This window comes from Labrus bergylta, chromosome 5, assembly GCF_963930695.1.
Source record: "Labrus bergylta chromosome 5, fLabBer1.1, whole genome shotgun sequence".
NCBI classification, from domain to species: domain Eukaryota; kingdom Metazoa; phylum Chordata; class Actinopteri; order Labriformes; family Labridae; genus Labrus; species Labrus bergylta.
This window is the reverse complement of record NC_089199.1, coordinates 21,374,722-21,395,804: the sequence shown is the minus strand read 5'-3', so window position 1 is coordinate 21,395,804 and position 21,083 is coordinate 21,374,722. Positions and strand designations below refer to the sequence as shown.

Sequence of the window (21,083 nt, the reverse complement as noted above, 5' to 3'; positions counted from 1 at the left end):
GCATACGTGACACAGTCTAGAGTTACACGTTTGCATTATGTTGGCAAAACTCAATGAAAGGGCAAGGGAGTATGTTGATACCCGAAATTATAACATCTGTGGCAACACATTTCATTATTGGATGACAGTGCAACTCTGCTACCACAGCTATCTCTATAATAGAGGATGTCTAGAAGACCTCACTCTGCCATAAGCCTGCAGCCAATAAGGAGCCTTGTCCTTGCTGTCCTGTGCAGCAAATAGACGGTGCCTAAAGTGAATGGCAAGATACACTTTTTAAACTTTAGCTTTTATTCTTATTTTAGATATGAATGTAGAAATTAAAGTTCTAAGTCTCATCTCTTCCTTGCTAAAATATATCAGTGCAGTATATCGTATATGCCTGTACTTTTTCTTCATCTGTCAGTGAGCAGTATGCTGCACCATGTCCATTTGGTGCTTTTTTAGAGATGTTGTCAGATCCAGATCCAAGCCGCCTGGACAGTGATTTCTTATGTCCCCACCCTTTTTCTCTAAACCAAACACACCAAGATTTCCTTACAGTCCTCTTAAATCCAAACATTCTCACAGCATCCTGACAAGGAATAATCACCCTGATGCACAAATCAGAGAGATGCTGGAGTTGTGCCACAGAAAACAACATATTAATTGCCACCCAATGTACAAAGTATGCACTTTGCTGGTGTACTCCCACCCTCTCCCTGTCTGGATTTCACCTCGGAGAGCAGACAGTTTGGCTTGTAATATCACTGGTCCTCCTGCTTTCTCTTAGGCTGACATCCTTAAGTGGTTATTCATGCCCCCCTTGACAGAGGGGGTTTTGTTTTAACATACCGAGAACATGTGTGGCTGAATGTAAATCAAAATAATTCCCCTTTATTGATGGTGTGTGAAAACATCCTGAAATTCTCAAACCAAACCTTCATTTCAAGTATTCCACTCCTCTTGTCAAACCTCACCTCTAAGCTTATTTATCTCCTATCATAAATCAATAAGGTTTTATTTTTATTCATCCAAACGCTAAAAAAAACAAAAACAAAAAAAACAGTGCAAAGTGTCAAGCTCCTTCTCTGTTATACAACACAGCTCAACTGTAGCCATGTGATTAAATCCAATCTGAACGTGTATGGGCCATTTTTGTCTCCCAGTATTTTTTATGCACTTCCATGTTCCATGCCTCTGCTAATTGCAGGCTGCCGAGCCGCAGAGAGCATTTTCAGCTCAGCGGGGAAAGCAAAAGAAAGGGAAAAGAACTGATTCAGCTGAAGCAGTGACTCAGCTTTAAAATCGTTTTATTAATTTACCTTGTCCTCTGTGCCACATTTTTCTTCGCCAACATAAATTTGATTACCACTTGTGGTTGCCAGTAGTAATGACCGGGAACGTAATTACACAAATCCGAGTTGGACTTGAAACAATATCTCTCTGGAGATCTAATTTTCAAAGTCAAAAATCTATAATTGCTTTTCTTAAGCACAGTTTCATTCTTCAACCTCAAACTTACACAGTTTTCTTTATTTTGTTTTCTCTTCCCTTCTGTCCTTTCTTTCTAATGTTTTGGTTGACTGAGATGCTACACCTTTTGTTTACGGCCTCACAGTGATAGCTGCATGTTAAATGTATTCAAATATGAATCCATCCAGAGACTTGATGTCCGGTGAGCAGTTTGTTTGAGCTCTTCTTTGCATGAGGAGCCAGACTGGCAGCATCTGTTTCAGGGCGATGCAGCGCTTCTTTGTGGGGTGGAGGAAAAGGTCAGCGAGGGTTTAGTATCCTGTCACTCCGACTTCCCCTCATCCTGCCTCTTTAGAGCAAACCAGACCGCTGTCTAAACCCAGAGCTGTCAGTCGCCATACTTTTTATGCAGCATGATATATCAGCACAGGCTGTAAAGTTTCCCTTTTAAGCTAGAGTGCTGTAAAAAGCTACAGCTACACAATGTGTGTTGGACCCTGTTTGAAATCTGCTAGCTTTGCAGTCATAGTGAGTGTTCTCAAAACTTGCTCTTAATGATAACTCATGATTACTTACAGTTTTGAGTTTTCCCAAATAAGTTGTAAATGTTTGCAAAAATCTTATAGCTTTGTTAAGTTTATGAAATGTGTTTTTTATCTGGTCAAGAAAGCTCAAAACTTTATGACTTAAATAACAAGTTTAGTGCTGTTCAAATAGTTATTTATAAAAAAAAGAAAACGGTAGTGCAGTATATTCATCACTGGTGTTACACCAGTGTTACCAAAAATCTTAGAACCAGGTCCATGATTTACACCGACCAGGCGCCAAATGCAGACAGTTATTGTGTTTGTAGAGTAAATCTTAAAGGGCTGTCCCCCACATGATAGTTGTGTGTACACAGGCGCACAGGAATGCCAGCCACCACATATCACAGTTTTCTTTATGGGACTTCAGATACCTTGCTGACAGCAGTCTGCTGCTTGTGTAAGGCTTACTAAATATCATGTCTTGATATTCCTTGATATTCATAAGGAGACAAGCAATCTTCTAGAAATTGTTTTTTATTTTCTTTTGACAGGTAAAATCTGCTTGGCCGTAGGTTTTTATCATATTATTGTGAATCTAGCCTGTGACTGAGTCAAAGAGATTACTCCAGACTCTGCTTATACTTATGCCAATCACAAATTGTGGTTGGCTGTGGCTCAGTTGGTAGAGTCAGTCGTCTCTCACATGTCCAATGTGTCCTTGGGCAAGACACTAACCCTGAACTGCTTTGGCGGCATTTACGAATGTGTATAAATGGGATTAGTTACTATTTATGGACACTTTACACTCTGTCATCAGTGTGAATGGTTAGGTGTGACCTGTGGTGTAAAAGCACTGTGATTAGTCAGTAGACTAGAAAATACAGTACAAGCTTAAAACAGTCCTTTAATATGATTTTATGACAAATGCAGTTTGTTAAATTTAGTTAACTATTCTAAGAGATAGAATGTCCTTTTGATTAGCACCAAACGTAATGCTACATCGGTCATAGCATGAACTTGAAACAGTATCATATTTAGATGTTTATGGTATTGACTTTTCTGTTATTGAGCAAGCATGCTTATTTACACTAACTTCAGTGTTGGGCAGTAGTGGGGAATCATCACGTGCTACTCTGTAGTTCATGCTCCAAAAGTATTGGAAACCTATGTGTGGTGGTCATCCAGATAAGTAAAACAAAAACTTTATTGCATTAAAACTGCAAGATCCTCTCTTTAAGCTTTGGTTACCATATGATCTGTGGCTCTGATGTGTTAGTTAAATCAAAGCAGCTGCAGCCATGTTGAAATTACCTGCTTGTTTGAGCATGTGACCACCTCCAGAGACAGCTTACTGCAAACAGATGGACATAGCCCTGTTGCTGCCAGCCTCTTCGCCCTTTGAGCAAAGATTTCTGCTGCTTTACCCAATGTTCATTCAAACAGTATGGTCGCTATTAACTTGATAACAGCAGCACCTTTTTGCTAAATGATGCTTTTTGTCTTGCTTCAGTTGGGACGAGAGCAGCTCCATCAGCAGTGGGCTCAGTGACGGCGAAGGCGATGGCTCAGAGAACCTCAGTTCAGAGGAGTTCAACGTCAGCTCCTCCCTGAACTCCCTCCCGAGCACTCCGCTGGGATCCAGACGCAACTCTTCTGCTATGGTGAGCTGAAATACTGAACCTAACAGCTTGTGACATGGTTCGACTTTCCTTTTCTTGTGTATTTTAGTAACAGCAGTGTTTAAATGCCAAAAACTGATTTATATGAACATTCTCGGTGCTTCACCCTGTGATTTTGCCTGTTTTGTGTGTTTCAAAAGGGAGTCCTTTGTTTTGTCATGGCAACAGAAAGAAACCCCAGACCTCACTGCTGTCATTGAACTCAAGAAAACAGAGTGCTATAAATCTTAACCATGGCTGTTTTCCTTTTGTTCTATGAAGAAAATTACATATAAATTTCCGGTAGTCTCACAGAGCCATGAAGCCCGTCTCTATGTATTGGTTATTGTTAACTTGTAAGTTTTACAGCTTCAGTGTAAATGGTATGTGCAAAATTTGACATTAAAAGGCTCTTTCAGCTAGATGACATGTTTCTGTTCTCACCCTAAGTTTATGAATATCATTCAATGACATGACCACTAGTTTGAAGTAAATTATGGTACAATTTGCATCTTATGGTATCCCATGCAACATTCAATGCACACACACTCTTAACTGCACTCTAAAGGAGTAATAAAGATGTAGTTCTTAGACATCAAGAAGTTGAAGACACTTTCATTTTTTGAAATTTGTGTTCTTTTTGGATAAGTCCTTGTGCTCTCTACCTCTCTCACAGGAAGTCATTTTGACTTCTTGTTCACTTACAGGCTGCTCGGTAGGAAGACATGAACATTAGTGCTACTCAATGAGCCATCTGTCACTCTATGTTATATTAACAGGGTGCCAAAAAGCAACATGCCCAATTTTGTCCTCTGTGCCACCTCCTCAGGTCACCACATGATAGTTTTTTATATAACAGTGTAGCGGTCTTTTTTTAGTCCCCAGCACAGCCATACAAATACATACTCAAGCTCTCGTCTCCCCTGAATTCTTGTGTATTTTTCTTCATTTTTTCTATTCATCTATGAAAGTGTTCAATCCATAAAAAAATAAAAAAAATCTTTTCTTCCTCTGTGTTTTTCTTTAATCCACTCGGGGCATATCAGCCTATCTCCCTCTTTCTCGCAGGAATGCAGCGAAGATGAAACAAAGATTACAGAGAACTGTTCCATAGATAACACAGACCATGACTGAGTGTTACTCACACTGTGCCTCTTCCCTCCCTCCCTCCCTCCCCCCCTTTTCCCTCTGCAGCTCCGCACTGATGCAGAGAAGCGCTCCCTGGTGGAAAGTGGACTTTCTTGGTACAGTGAGGATGGAAAGGCCTGCCATAAGCTCGATGGCAGCAGTTTTGACACGGGTAGTCTAAAGACGGAGGCCCCAAGCAAGTGGAGGAAGAAGCCCCCGAGTCTCAGTGAAGATTTTGGCTGTAAAGGCGAGCTGAAGAAACCTCAGAGTTTGGGTCAACCGGGAAGTTTCAAGAAGGCTCGTAATCCTCCGATAGGCGTGACCTCCCCCATCACACATACCTCTCAGAGCACTTTGAAAGTTGCAGGTATCCTGTTTTTAACATCTGTATTCTGTATATCTGTATTCTGTCCTTTCCTTTTGTCTGCCTTTCCTCCCCTGTTTGGATTTAGTGTAATACAACTGTTTCAACAGCAAAATCTATGTCACCCATTATTTCCCTGTAAACTGGGTCTAAATGTAAAACAGAGCCTTTTTGTAAAGCAGCCAAGGCGGATATCTGCTTGGTGTCAAGATGAATACAGAAGTACACCCCTTAGCATAAGCCAGGTTTTGATTTGAAGCACAGCAAAGCATGCTGGAGGGAAAAATGCACCATGAAATCCATTTCATTGGAAAAAAAACCTAAATCTCAGCTTGCAGGCCAAAGTTATTTTTCTGCTGTTATATCAGAAAGAAGCCTGTTTGTTTAAAAGCCTGCAGAGACTCGATGTCTGCAATCAGCAGCAGCTCCATTTATTTAATCCCCAACAAAACAGGCCACCATTAAGTGATTTAAAAAAGAGTTCCAGTGGCAACATTGCTTGTCCTTATATTTTAGTTTCTTCAACTGTAAGCGTAAGTGATTTAAATCAGAACTGTTTGTGTGCATTCTGGTTGCAGTATTTAAAGGGGGGAAAAGTCCTCATTGCAGAATTATTATGATTCTTGTCCTATAAATATATCTCTTCCTTCAGCCAAGATTAAAACAATTTAACCCTTTAGCTTGTATCTTTTAACTAATCCAAGGAATTTACATCTCTGTGCTTTACTTTAATGATCCTTACAAAGCATTTGGATTGATTGTATCACTTGGGTTGGTCTTGTGTAAAATTGTAACTTTTTCATAGCCGTATTTGAGCCACTAAAGTCTAAATCAGTGTGCTAGTCATTGTGGGTCTGCTACATAAGACCCTTTCTTGAGTAAATCAAGGGGTTCCTGCCTTGTGATTTGTCAAAGCTCTAATGGACACTTTTGTACAATTCTTTTTTTTTTTTAAGATTTATTTTTTGGGCTTTTTCGTGCCTTTAATGCAGAGATAGGACAGTGGATAGAGTTGGAAACCAGGGAGAGAGAACGGGGAATGACATGTGGAAAGCGAACCCGGGCCTACCGCTCGAGATGAGAGTCTCAACACATGGGACGCACGCCCTAACCATTGCGCCACCAGCGCGCTCCACTTTTGTACAATTCTTAGTTGGTGTATGAGATTGCAGGTTTAATCCGTTTGATTCCTTTAAGTGTTGTCCTTAATTATCATGTACGCCTTTAAATGTTTAATCTATCAGGCTTATTTGTTTCTAAAATGTCCATACTGACATTTAAATCCACTGTCTTTCTTTATGTAGCACCCAAAAGTGAGAAGCCCCTGGATAAGTCCAAGATTTCCATCAAAACTGCTGGTCTGCAGCGTTCTCGTTCAGACGCTGGCAGGGATCACCATGGCGAACATCGCAAGCCCCCGTCAGGTCTAGTTAAACCCACTGCTGGAGCTTCATATCTTTACAAGAAACCACCAACTGCCACTGGTACCGCCACTCTGATGACAGCAGGGGGAGCCACCATCTCAAGCGGCTCTGCTACTTTGGGGAAAACCCCCAAGTCATCTGGCATCCCTGTGAAGCCTGTGGGAGGAGGACCACCCTCGGGTCGAAAGAACAGTTTCGATGCCAGCAGCGAGCAGGGCTTTTTGGGGCCAAGTGCCCGGAACAGCATTCAGTACCGCAGCCTGCCTCGACCAGCCAAATCAAGCACGCTCAGTGTGATTGGTCGGCCCTCATCTCGGCCTGCCAGCGGTACCATTGACCCCAGCATGTTGACTTTTAAACCTGTCCCCATAGCCTCCACATGCCCCAGGGTTAAAGAACCGAGTAGCAGTAAGATGGCCAATCGAGGAAGCACTGGCCCAGTGAACCAGACAGACAGAGAGAAGGAGAAGGAGAGGGCCAAGGCCAAGGCTGTGGGTGCTGACATGGACTGTGGTTCTCTGAAAAGAGAGGAGAGTCGGTCCACAGGAGAGTCGTCTCTGAAACTTCACGGCCTGAGACGGACCAGCAGCAGCAAATACCCTGAACTGTCATCTCCCACCACACCAAGGTGTCTCATTTACATATTTCATAAAATGCAGTTTATTTATTAACATAATGGGGGAAATTGTCTTTTAAAAAATAGTCAGAGTAGAGAAAATCAAATGATTAAAAAATATATTATTTGAATAATTATGAACTAATGATGGCAACACTATGTACACTTTGTACTAATTTTTACTAATCGATGGATACAGATGATAACGATGACTCCATTGTAACGCTGGTGGTAAGGAGTCTGGATATTACTGGATTACTGGATATTAATTACTACTTATTAATATTTTCATTTGTCCAATATGTTATATTTTCAAGAAGTATCTAGCCATGGATGTTCATCATGTTGGTTGGATATATTCAGGATGTCTCCAACCCTTCAACACACCACCATTACAGTGGTGGTTAAGTTGTGGCTCCCACAGGATTTAGAACTGACATCTTAAAAATTTCAACAGCAATATTTCTTTCCACAAACAATGCCCCAGATACTCTTAATGACCAGCAGGACCATTTTTATAGACCTTTCTATGGAAGAAATGCTCCAGAGGAAAGGGAACATTGTTGCTGTGGATTTATGATGTTGAAATAAATTTACAGGCAGAAGTCTAAAGAGACCAATGACTCGAAGCCTTGGCAAATATAATCACACATTTCTGCCAGGCAAGACATTGTTAGAGGTTGCACTGGAAAATGAACTGATAGGAGTACTTATCAGTCAAATAAATGGGCAAAGGCCACATAAACTGTTGTTGAATTGTTGTGGAATCCCCCCTAGTTTCCAGTATTTTATTATATTTTGTATGCCTGATTCCTAGGATGCTGAACACTAAGTCTCTGGGTCGTCCTCCAAGCTTGGCTCATCTGGACAAGGTCAACTCCAACAGTCTTGACTCCTGTGTGACTATCCAAGACCTCCCTCCCAAAGTCCCCCCATACTCCAAGCTACAGGACTTGGCAGGTTCCCACACCTCCTCCCGCCTCACCCCCAGCCCAGCGCCTGTGCTCCACATCGATTCCCCAGGCTCTTACACCAGTGAAAGCCTGAGTCTGAGCGGATCCCCGCTGCTCTACCCCAAACTGACCGGCATGCACCGCAGCATGGAGTCCCTGCCCCTGCAGATGAGCGTGCCTTCCAGTGCCAGGTTTGTCAAACATGAGTCACATAACAATGAAGAGAGGGGTACAGGAACCTGGGGAGCAGGAAGCAGGACATCACTCAACCTACCAGATAGGTAAGTTTCACCTCCAGAAGAATCAAAATCAACAAGCAAGTAACGGGTTTCTACCTTTAACTGTAATGATGGGATTCATCTGGTTATGAAGCAGCAATTTACAACACAGAGCAAACAAACCCTTTGTGAAACAGTTCTCATGATACCAGAATTTCAAACTTCAATACAATACTAGTCAAAATCAAGCATTACAAAAACCTGCTTTGATACCACGGCAACAAAAAGTAGAAGTCCTAGGCACCTTAAATGAGAACATTTATTTTTATCAGTCAATCAATAAATTCAAAGCAAACTCCTGCACAATGCCTAAATTGCACAAATGCATTGGCAACATTTTGTTTTTGTGCAATTTAGACAAGGTCACCTCCTCTATCCTCGGTCTGTTTGGGAGACAAAAAAATGTAACTTTTTCATCTTAAGAGATGCCGAAAGGACTCGACCAATGTCATTATTAGCTGACCTGTGATTTGAATGGACCACAGCTGCTCTCTCTCTCTCTCTCTCTTTTGCTTGTGGGAGCTTTGGGTTAGAAAATTATGACTGAAGATCGGTTGATTTCTGCTAAACTTACTATTCTATAATTTTATTCATTACAATATCGATCATGCCTCGTTTTAAACCACTGGGGATCGAAAAGTATTGAAGGTCCACAGAGAGTTGTACATTAGACAGTTTTAAGGAATAAGGAGGAGGGTTTTGTGTTAGAGTAATACCACATGTGCAGTTTAAAGGTCACGATCAGAAGAGAGAAGATGAAAGGCTAACTATTTAAACACACAGGGATAGAAGAACAATCTATAAAATCGAGTTGTTTGATACTTGATATTCAGTGGTAGTACAACATTTTCTGAAGACAATTCAGCCCTCCTGTCCTACACGAGGAATAAAAGGGAGAGTGTGTGTTACATACACTGATATAAGACTGTTAAAACAAGTCACTTTTTCATTCAACCCAACTGTTGTCACAGCAACTTTTGCACCTTACCTATAATCACTGGCTTTATCAAAGCAGCAGGTTGGTGTGGGAATCAGAAAGCTCATGAGGCAGTTGAGCCACCCTTTTCAGAGGGCTGTACGTTTTTTGGCAGAAGACGTACCAAAGTTTAAGAGCCTTTTCTGGGTACGAGACCCCGATGTGTCATTTAGAAGATTGAGTTTTGGATCAATCTGAAATTACTGGATGTCAAGGTGGAGATGGTCTAAATTACTTCCTGCCAAAAGAACGTCCTTTAAGGCAATCCCACGCTGTGTATGAAAGTGCCCAGTGAGCAACATGGGATAGATACACAAAAGGATAAGATAAGATGTTTATCCTAATAGAATTAATTTCTTATTACAAAACCAGAATGATAGTAATGGTTATAATATGCTGTTAAGAGCCGTACACATACACTGTTTATTATCTATTGATCATGTTTTATTCTCTTCTTTACAGCTTGCAAACAGACAGAAATACCTTACCGAAGAAAGGCCTAGAGTAAGTCAGCATGATTCATGTCTAAGCATCTATTTGAAATCTCACACTGGGATTTGTCTTCATTGTCTGAAGTTAAAATGACCTCTTTTTCCCTCAGACGCTATGGCTCAAGCCTGTCAGATAGTGATGGAAGCAAACCGGGAAGGCGCCACTCCCACACCATAATGAGCATGACAGAGAGCGATAGCCCCCCTCAGCTGCCTTCTCCCACCCGCCACCTCCTCCCCTCCTCTGGCAAGGCTCCTCTCACCAACGTGGGTGAGTCTGCTCGCTCCATTTGGCTGCCAAGCTCCTAAAGCCCTCACTCTGTGGGATTTGAAACTGATGAAACTTGAGACCTTTGATAAGCTGTGTGACTTATCGTTGATTATTACTGAGGATGGGGATATGAAGACCCCACTGAGAGGAAGGTCTGGATTAGTTTTTACACTTCAGAGAGGTTGTCACAAGTTGTCATTTTACATCAACTCATGTCTGAATGACAAATTAACATCAAATTAAAATGCTATCAGATTGACTGTGAAAATTACTGTCCCATATCTACACTCATTAAGACTTCAGTTAAAGTCTGAAATATGCTGCAGATGGGGAGCTGGAGGGGGTCAAGCAGGGCTATATTTATCTCTTTGACTGTTCTGGAATCGTAGTGTTGCCTTTCACGTAGTCATCAAGAAAAGGGTGCCAGTCCTAGGTGTACTGTGTGTGTGTGTGTGTGTGTGTGTGTGTGTGTGTGTGTGTGTGTGTGTGTGTGTGTGTGTGTGTGTGTGTGTGTGTGTGTGTGTGTGTGTGTGTGTGTGTGTGTGTGTGTGTGTGTGTGTGTGTGTGTGTGTGTGTGTGTGTGTGTGTGTGTGTGTGTGTGTGTGTGTGTGTGTGTGTGTGTGTGTGTGTTGGGGGGTAACACTGAGAGTGGGTTTCTCTTCTGCACTGCATTCTGCAGTTTTATTTCTGTTAATCACCGTCTTCACAAACATCTCTCTTTTATGACAGTTGCCCCAATTTCCAGTGGCACCCCGAGGATATCACGCTCAAACAGCATCGGCCCCCCTAGTGAGTCTGCCTGCGATCTGTATGGATCCTCCCCCCTGGGCAGCAGTATGTCCCTGGCTGACCGGCCAAAAAGCATGATGCGCTGCGGGTCCTTCCGAGAACAAGGGGACGATGGTGAGCCTGGCGAGGGTAGTCGCCCAAGATGGTCTCAGATTAAACAAAGCTGGAGATCTGTTAAGCATTATTTCATAAGAACTTGTGTTTTCATGAAAAGATGTAGAGGATACATAGGGAGTTATGCAAGGACTAAGAGGAATAATGCGAGATCCAGATGCAGTCATGTACACCCTCTGCCAATAATTTAAATCATTCATTTTTGTTTATGAACATGTAATAAGTATTTGATGGTAATATCTTACAGTTTCATGTAATTTAGTCAGTACTTTCTATATTCCAAGTCAAAGGCTTCTCTTCCTCTGCCTGTTTCAGTGCATGGCTCTGTGCTCTCTTTGGCGTCCAATGCTTCATCCAACTATTCAGCGGTGAGTAGATAATATAGATACTGACGCATAATGACTCTATAAGACTGAACCGTTTGGTGTTCTCTTTGTTAGAATTTTGATGCATTGACTTTACACTTTTTCCTGTATTCAGAAAGCAAATGAAGACATTAATTTAAGCACAGACTTTCTACATTACAGCTGGTTTAGTTACATTGCTTTGATCATGATAATTCATAGACCTTAAAGCCCTCCCTAGTCTGAGTATCCTCTAAGGACCTGGTATTACATCCTGTGACTGTGGATGACTAGTTTTCACAACTGTTCCTTCAGTTCTACATCAACGTCCTTTTATTGTTTATTTGTTTTCACCATGCCTTCTCCAGAGTGAGGAGCGGATACAAGGAGAGGTAAGGCCATCGTGATGCAAATCTACAATTCACATTGTGCCCTTTGTCTGCATCACCCATCAGTCATTTCCTGTTAAAAACAGGTCCGTTCATCACATTTTGTTATGAGTGCTCAGTGTAGTCTGTCAGCAGAGATCTCCCACAGTGCTTATAACTAATATTCTTTGTCCCTTTTCACCACCTTCTAACATTTAATAAAGAAACTGTCAGACCTCATAAATTCTCAGAGCTTGAGAAAAAAGTGAAAATCCACTCTCATCCTTTTGGTTTAATATTTCCCAATGGTTTGAAGTGTGTTTATCTGCTGTAGATTTTTGTCAAGCAATTACTTTCATATCTTGTTGTTTGCACGTTATTGTCTAGTTAACAAAAAAAGAAAATCCATCCATTCTGCATCATCATAATCCAAACCTGTTGTTGCTGTTCATTTTGAGGAGTGTACATTGACCACACTGCTTTGGCTCACTTTTACATTTCTTTCCACAGCAAATCCGCAAGTTGAGACGAGAGCTGGAATCCTCCCAGGAAAAAGTTGCAGACTTGACCATGCAGCTTTCTGCCAATGTACGTATGAATTTGTAAGCTAATTTTGTTAATGTGTTGGATGAACTCCAGGTCTTGTATTACACTGTAATCAAGCCAGAATGTTGATTACACCAAGTCATTCAGTTTGTACACTACAACCAACTGAAATGCAGACACTTCTTCAATCTGAATTTTTGTCTAAGTGACATGTGGGAGCGAAAAGATGTTACGTAGTTGCATGGGCATAAAATATTTATTTTCTATCTTATTTTCTGAAAGTAAGGATAACCAATCAATGTCTGTAAAGGATTAACAAACTAACCAACCCTTGGAGCCTTTTTTCAAACCTATTTTAAAGCATACCTCCCTTCACTCGACAGCAACATTGGGGGTCTGACAGGCAATGAGGGGAATTTGACAAGCAAAAGCTGCATGACCAACAAGCTACCAGGGGGCCTAATATCACTCAGGTGTTATAGCAAACATGCCGTATTTAAATTTCTCACACTGCCACTCACAAATCCACACTGTGGTTAAAATCCTTCAGCTACCCGATGTTGACAAAAGTTTCTTCCTAACCATCTGCACTTGCTTTTAAAAGTTTGTCTGAACCAGCTGAAATATTCTTCTGGCCTCCTGCAGTCTACTACTGGAGCTTTTAGATGCTTAAGTCTGTCCTGTTTGAATCACACTCAAGTTTCACTTTAACACCACCTAACCACTTTTACTGAGTGAATTATAGACTACCAGTCTGAACAGTTGCCTATTTGCTGTATCTGCTAAACTATCAACTGATCCTGGTGTTTGGAACTTAGCCAGTGACTGTACAGACCCTATCTTTCTGTATGTGTTTCATGTCTTTCTCTCTATAATTTGACTGTAAGAAGTTTTCTCCCTCACCTAACACAACTGTCCCTTTCTCTTACGTCCTTGGCTGTTTTGACTGCTGGACTCACTGCTGTCCCCTGCCTGCCTGCCTCCCGCTGACCCGCACCTCTGGATGCTGGGTGTCGCAGCTAGGCCAGGTTTGTTGGACTCTTGCTTCCACAAGTGTCTCTGTCACCTGTGTTTGATTCTGAGTGGACTTCAGGCTGATGAGTTGTTATCACCCTGACATCTCTTTTGGGCTGCTGTGTGGCACAGCTGACTCCATCAACACACTTTTGTAGCATGTATGCAAGGCCTGCAACTATTTACATTTCATCTCTAATCCACTCATTGAGTCTCTAACATGTCAAAAAAGGTAAATATGAATTACATTTTCTGTAGCCCAAACCGGTGTCTCCCAATTCTTGGTTTTATTTGACCAGCTTTCAAACCTGATAAATCTAAAACACCAAGCGGAGAAAGTTGAGGTGTTATCCTACCAACCATTTTTAAAAAAAATCATGTAAGCCTCAAAGGTGTGTTAATTGTTAGAGAAGTGCTCCTTTAGCACTGAATCATCAGTAGGAATAGTGTTTGGCATGGCAGCCTAAAGGTCAAACATAATAGTTAATGTTGATGAAGTTTGTTCCTCAGCGCTGCACAGCTGCCTTCAATCACCACCATTACCCCAACGTCCTCTTTCATCTCTGACATCATCCACAGCTGTCCACCCCGCGGTCCCTCCTCTCCCAGCAGATGGAGAAAAGCCATTAGCGTGATGTGCTGTGAGCGTGTGAGGCTTCTGACCGATTCACCGAAGCCTGTGACTCATAACCTGTCTGCTCTCTCAAACCCCTTATCTCCTCTGTCTCTCTTTTACCTCTGTGTCTTTCTCTGAAGGCTAATCTGGTAGCAGCATTCGAGCAGAGTCTGGCGCTGATGACGGCACGCCTGCAGAACCTGTCAGTCTCCTCAGAGACTAAGGTATCATGGTTTTGGTTCTGATCTTGATAAATGTTGCAAACATTGAAAATGCTGCTAAAAAAAAAACGTTTTTCTTAAAACCTTGTAGGACAGGTTTACATTGCAGACTGACGTTGTCATCAGCTACTCCACACAACCCGTCAGCCTCCTTGAAAGCAGAGAAATATTCCACGGCACTGAATCTTGCTTCAGATATCATGAACATAAATGTATATTATATTCTCTATACAGGACTCCGAACTCAATGACCTGAAAGACACCATCGAAATCCTGAAAGTCAAGAACACAGAGGCCCAAGAAATCATACATGTTGCCCTTAGTAATCCGGACATGACACCTAAAGGAGAAGGTACGTTTGGAACCTACAGCATGATGAGGATTGTTCTCCATAAAAAACCCAAATGTGATCAAATGTATTTAAATAAATATTCCTCCCTGATATTCAATGTTTTTTCTTCCTCCTGTCATGTAGAACCGCTGATCAATCGCCAGAACTCGTCAGAAAGCATCTCCAGCCTGGCCAGCACCACCAGTCACTCCAGTATGGGGAGTCTCAAAGAGCAGGAGGCCAAGAAGAAAAAGAAGAAGGGCTGGGTAAGAATAAACAGTCTAGTGCTCACACTGATTAGAAACTGTTAGTGTATGACTGTTTCATAAGGAATCAGTCTTAACTCTTTAAGAGCAACAGAAGACTGGAGATGAGGACATCAGGAGGAAAACATGCTGTCGTGTGTTGCTACCTCAAATAGATTTTAAAAATCAACATTTTAATGATTCTAGCAGGGTTTAACTTTTACCTGACAGATAATTAGAGTAAAGGGCCGAGGCTAATAAACCATTTCTGGTATTGAAATGTACAGTTCAGTTTTTTAGAGTGTGTAATTAATCAAATATGTTACCATTGCCTTTTTTGAAATTATCTTTTAATTGAAGTTAGGGATAAACTGATGTTCAGTTTTTTAGAGCAAAACTAGAAGACAAACAAACAAATAAAAAACAGACATATTACAAACATAAAATCACAACAACCCATGTGTCTCTGAGAACCAGGGGAATGATGATACAACATAAGCTCTGTTCTCTGTGTCTTTATAACTCCACCCATCCTCTCCGACATTCATCAAATACATCACTCCTGAGTCTTAAAATAAAGGTTTATTTTTCTTTTACACACGGGCTAAAGTCCTCGGAGCAGGCTCGGACCGCAGGTTCCTGCTCTATCCACTGCCCTTCTCTATCATAAAGTAATAAGAAGCCCAAAAGATAATCATCAAATATCATAAACAAAAGAGAGTATCAGAAGAGAGTAACGATTAGAAGAGAAATAAAAGAAGGATACACGTTCAAAGAGGACAATTTCTAAACGCATCTCACAATGTTATTAAATATGTTTATATGTACTGTGTGTATGTGAGCTGTAGACTTGGAGCAGGTTGTATCAGGCTGTATTAATCTGAAAAAGAAGTAGTTCTGCCTGCCGCTGTCCTACTTTGTTTCCCTGCATGTGTATGTGTGTTACACTCCACCTATCTTGTTCCAAGTCTGTTATTAAGTATGACTCTGGTCTCTCCCTCATGCTGCCCTGCTTTTTATTTTAGGTCTTTGAGGTGAGTGATGTTGCCACAGTAAATTTCCACCTCTTCCCTGATTTCCCCCCCCCTCCGACCCCCCCCTGCTCTCCTCCAGCCTGCATGCACTTTATGAGTCATACTTGTGAAATGTTTGGAAACTTTACGTGTGTTGTATTTCTAAACATGATTCATAGATTCTTTATATCATGTTTAATCGTATTTAAATGTAAAATATAAAGTATAATCCTTCACAGTTTCATGTCCTGATATGATCTGCATGACATGAGACAGGTATGTAATACAGTTTGTTACGGATTGTTAACATCGGGATGAATTTCACAAACTGTTTTGCTGTTTCATTTCATCCACAGAAAACAAGTGTTTTCAGTTTCTGGTAGAAGTAGCAAAACACAAAAAAAAGTGTTTTAAAGAATTTCTGGTTAATTGTGATATACTCGGCTGTAATATTTAGACCTGCCATTTATTCCACCTCTATTTCCTCTCTGTCCAGTTACGCAGCTCCTTCAACAAGGCGTTCAGTAAGAAAGGTTCCAAACCATCAGGACCGTATGCTGACATTGAGGAGATTTCCACCCCAGAATCCTCTGCACCTTCCTCACCCAAAGTCCACCATGATGGAGCGTACCCTTCCTCTTCACTCAAATCTTCAAACTCCGCAACATCAGCAGGGTGAACTTCCCTTGCAATCATTCATACACTTATAGGGCATCAGTGGTTTAGTGGTTGGTATGGCGCCCCATGTACATAGGCTACAGTCCTCAGGACAATTAATCTCAAAAGCTATGTTTTAACCTATGAAAAAAAAGATTGTTATTGTTAAAAATGTAACAGGAATGTAAACTTTTATGTTACTATATCTGTTTTTTGTTTTGTTCAGAGTGAATATAGATCCGTGTCCAGAGTTGTCCAATTTTTAGATAAAGGTTTCTGACAAGAGAATGCTGATCCTATCGTCACACCTTTCTAACGTCTTTTTTGATGCGACTATGTGCAGACTCAGCGAAGGAGGTGAGGTGGAGGATGATAAGGTCGTAACAGAGTTGCGTTCAGAGCTGTGGGAGAAGGAGCGTAAACTGACAGACATTCGCCTGGAGGCTCTGAGCTCAGCCCATCACCTGGAGCAGCTGCAGGAGGCCATGACCAGCATGCAGGTATGTGTGTTATCATGTCCTCTTTTCAAACCGTTTTTTTTTACCTCCAAGTGTTCTCCCTCAAACTTTTCAGTTCCCTTGTCGAGTCGTTAAAGGAACAAACTTTGAATTGTAATCGCTTTGTGCAGACTTTGTGCAGTTATTGGAATTGTTTATATGATACAACCTTATCTTCAATCTGGGTTTCTGACTTGAGTTCATATTATTTCAAAGTGTTTGAGATGCTCTGAGATTGAAGCCCCAAACTATGAAACGCATTTTTTAGTTTGCTGTCTAATTACAAGTTTATAATATTTTGTGTTGTGCCCTGTCTGTCTGTTGTTGTTTTAAAATGGCGTGAAAGTAAATGTGCTCAAACTAGAATTTTCCTACAAATTCCACTGTGGTATTAAAAATCTTGAATCAAAGTCTCTTAAAAAAGATTCCCATAACAGTCAAATAAAGGAAGTGTCGATCTGATGTATTCTACCCTTTGTGATTCTGTCTGTAGAGGACAGTGGAGAACCTGAAGGCTGAGAACGACCAGCTGAAGACGGGCAGTCTGTCCCCCTGTCCCTCTCCTGGACCCTCCAGCTCCGTCTCACAGTCCTCAGGTCTTACTGCTCTGGGCGGTACATCACCTCGGCAGTCAGTAGCCATGCACATGCCCAAAAGCTTCAGCAGAGGGCTGAGTGAGGGGAGCAGCTCAGGTAAGGTTCAATCTCGGACATGTTGGCAAAGTTAGAGTGAGAACGTTTGTATCATAAACAAGTCGGCATATATAACTCATAGTAATTGCAGACGTATGATTAAAAATAAATGTTTCTGGAAACAATTTTTATTAAATGATCACATTATATTGGGGCAAATGTTTGTAATGTACACAATGGTTCTAGATTGTTTCTATTAGAAAAACATACAGTTCCCTTCTGTTATGTCAAAGGTCAAATGTCGATGTAAAAATCCTAGTTTGGTGTTTTTTGTTTCCAGAAAAAATAAATTGACTTTTGTTTACAGATTTTGTCCACATAAATTGACCCCAGCAAACTTCAGGATATTTAGTGCAACATGTTGTTCTTTTTTGACCATGACATTAAAGAAGCTAAGTGCTGATTAGCTAAAAAAATAAAAGCAGTAAGTTGATTGTTCTCTTCTGTCTTTTCTTTTTCTGCTGCTGTATTTGTATGCCCTCCTCGGTAGACGTCCATTCTGCAGATTCTCTCAGTCTTTCCTCGCAGAGGGACGATCACCGCGTTCGAGTGGTGGTTTGTGTTGCAGATTTACGTGTCTTTAAAGAAGTAAGTGTAATATTTCTTATCCTCTCTTCTTCTGACTTGTAGATGTGGTTTTCAATCTTTGCCTCACCCATGCGCTCACTTTGTCTCAGCAGGAGGTAAAGCAGCAGGACTTCTTCATGGGCACAGTCCGAGTGAACGGCAGGATGGACTGGCCCATGTTGGACTCAGCTGTCAGCCAGGCCTTCAAGGTGAGTCGCCTCCTTCAGACAACTTCATTCAACGTCAGTCACCTGGCTCTGAACTGTCTGTACAGTTTGCATCAAGAATGTTTCCCTTTGTGATTCAGATAAATGTAGCATGCAATTAGCTTTGTTACTTCAAAGAGTTCAACGTTTGCACGCTGGTGGAAACTCAGATAAACAAGTTGGTTACAGTTAAGAGTGAAATAGATTTTTGAATTAACCATAAGAAGTTGGCAGGTCTTACTCCTGAGGATTAGCTAGTTCAATTTGTATTTGTAGGCTCACTTAAACCAACGGGCTCTTCAACAGGAGCTCATAACTCCAAAATAAAGATCATGTTTGTAGTCACCTTTCACAGGTACAGTACAGTAATGTGATGTAAAGATGTTAGAACTGGAACTTCAAAAAGGGCACTGTAAATCCTAATTTAGCCAGATTTACTCACCTGTCTTTTTTCTATTCTTTTCACTGCAGGTGTATGTAGCAAAGGTGGACCCCACTTCCAGTCTGGGCCTGTCTACAGACTCCATCTACAGCTACAGTATGGGCCACATTAAGAGAGTGCTGGGAGGAGAAGCTCCGGAGACACAGCCCTCTCGCTGCATGTCCAGAGGCCCCAGTAGCATCACGGTGGCCCTGAAAGGTCAGTGAAGAAGAGTTAAAGCTGTTAAAACTATTCAGGATCAGAGACTTCATTTGTTCAGGCCAACATACGATGCATTAAGAGGCTGATTAGATCAGATTAAATAAGGTACATGAATACAGCATGGTCATGTCTTTTTGTTTTTAATACAATTCCCAGTTACAATTCCAGGGCATGGATTTGGTAGTGAACACCTTCCATGCTCAAAAATGTAAATGTATGTGGCACCAGTAGCCTAGCAGTTAGTGCGCAGCCCATGTATTGGAGGCTTTCTCTGCATTGAAGCTTCTTCCACTAACATATAGATCATGTTTCGTTTGTCATCCGATTTCCTGCATCAGCTCTGTTTGTCGTTTACATGATCCACGGTCTGACTAAGTGTAAATCCTTATGTCTGTCTGTTTATCATAGCAACACATCTGGGCCTCTTTCTCCACAACAACCCTTTCACACGTCAAACATTGATTCAGTTACATTGACCTGTGAGCTGTCCTCGTCATTGACCAAAACATGAACTCAAACAACCCCATGGCAACAGATGAACCCGTCTGTTTCATAAAATGTTTTTTTTTTTTTTTTTATGCCCACAGCTTCAGATTTGTTTTGACAGAAATTACACACAAGCTTTTACATTTTAGTATCTCTCTGATGCCTCTGATGAACATTATGTTTCTGCAGAAGTAGTTTCAGGTTACATAATTTACATATTAAGCAATACTACAGGTCTGTTGGGCAGTGGGCCCACCAGAGAATAAACCTTCATAGAGGCAAATAAGGTGGTGAACAAACACAGAAGTAGTGTTTTGTTTTAAGAGTCGCACATATGTGAAGCCAATCAGTGATGCTAAACTGTGATGTATGTTTATGTGTGTGTTTAAAAGGCTCTTCTAAGAAAATGACCTGGTTTCCTCTGCTCTCTTGTTACATTGAAATTCAGTCCTCACGATGTCATTACAGGACCATATTTGAACATTATCTGTGCATCTTTATTTACATTCAAATTTAACAAAACTAGCTTTAAATTATAAGCTGTTTACCATAACTTCAGCTCCAAAAACACAGGAAATTAGATTCTCTTTCTCACTTGTCACTTTATTAAATATTTCACCTTCATATTTGTAATCACACAATCTAAATTTATTGAGTTTCACTCTATATGTTTGACTCTTAAACCGCTTAAACCAAAACACTGAGTGTCATTATTTTCTTTAAAATTACTATGTATTTGTTTGTGCACAAAAAAAAGGAGATCTTTATCTCAGTGATACTTTTTTAAAATTGAATCCACCAGTGAATAGAAAGCAGAGCTGTGGTCAGGCTGGAGAGTCGAGGTTCTGGTTGATAGTCGACCCCTCTCCACCATCGCATGCAGGAATGTAAGGCGTTAAGTGCTAGGAGAGCTGGGAAAGCAGCGGCAGCCCAGACAGGCCTGTGCGTAACCTGATCCCTGGGCTGCCAGGCTCAGCTGGTGGAGCAGCCTCAGACACATGGGCCCCAAAGATGCTAAGGTGCAACATTAGACTCCTTCTGGCTGGAGGCGGGGTGCACAGACTCTCAAACACTTGATGCAAAGTTATTTTAAGACTAAAATGCGACAGCACCATGTCGATTATGAAGGACATGCGAGGTGATAGAAATACATTTCACATTCTCCTTTTTTCAGGCTCGTCCTATTTGTTATGAATTTTCTTTTTGGTACTTTAAAAATGTGCTGAAATATCATGTTTCAAACCACCAATTCTAATGTGTGCATGTTATTCAGCAGGTTATCATCAGCCTAATTGTTTATCACAGTTTAATCCATTCTCCCCTTTCATCACTTTGTTCAGGTTTGAAGGAGAAGTGTGTGGACAACCTGGTATTTGAAACCCTCATTCCTAAACCAATGATGCAGCACTACATCAGTCTGCTCCTAAAACATCGCCGCCTCGTCCTGTCTGGACCGAGCGGGACCGGTAAGAGCTACTTGGCTTCACGGCTTGCTGAGTACCTGGTGGACCGCAGCGCCCGAGAGGTCACTGAAGGCATCGTGGTTACTTTCAACATGCACCGCCAGTCCTGCAAGGTGACGAAAACTGATGA

General features: G+C 41.3%; 1 protein-coding gene across 9 annotated transcripts in view; it reads left to right on the top strand.

The window, feature by feature from the left end:
* Window positions 1–21,083, top strand: part of nav1b (neuron navigator 1b) — a 60,536-nt gene that overhangs the window by 34,256 nt on the left and 5,197 nt on the right. For 4 of the 9 annotated variants that reach the window (XM_065955135.1, XM_065955138.1, XM_065955140.1 and 1 more), the window contains 19 exons: window positions 3,493–3,643; window positions 4,835–5,135; window positions 6,437–7,184; window positions 7,990–8,406; window positions 9,842–9,883; window positions 9,981–10,141; window positions 10,871–11,044; window positions 11,360–11,412; window positions 11,757–11,780; window positions 12,267–12,344; window positions 14,073–14,156; window positions 14,388–14,750; window positions 16,239–16,417; window positions 16,743–16,899; window positions 17,390–17,588; window positions 18,079–18,176; window positions 18,269–18,364; window positions 18,833–19,001; window positions 20,831–21,066. In XM_065955135.1, the coding sequence (XP_065811207.1) occupies window positions 3,493–3,643; window positions 4,835–5,135; window positions 6,437–7,184; window positions 7,990–8,406; window positions 9,842–9,883; window positions 9,981–10,141; window positions 10,871–11,044; window positions 11,360–11,412; window positions 11,757–11,780; window positions 12,267–12,344; window positions 14,073–14,156; window positions 14,388–14,750; window positions 16,239–16,417; window positions 16,743–16,899; window positions 17,390–17,588; window positions 18,079–18,176; window positions 18,269–18,364; window positions 18,833–19,001; window positions 20,831–21,066 (3,730 nt within the window). Of the gene's footprint in view, window positions 1–3,492; window positions 3,644–4,834; window positions 5,136–6,436; window positions 7,185–7,989; window positions 8,407–9,841; window positions 9,884–9,980; window positions 10,142–10,870; window positions 11,045–11,359; window positions 11,413–11,756; window positions 11,781–12,266; window positions 12,345–13,321; window positions 13,331–14,072; window positions 14,157–14,387; window positions 14,751–16,238; window positions 16,418–16,742; window positions 16,900–17,389; window positions 17,589–18,078; window positions 18,177–18,265; window positions 18,365–18,832; window positions 19,002–20,830; window positions 21,067–21,083 lie in introns of all 9 variants that reach the window. The other 5 variants (XM_065955137.1, XM_065955139.1, XM_065955142.1 and 2 more) reach the window with 4 other exon arrangements.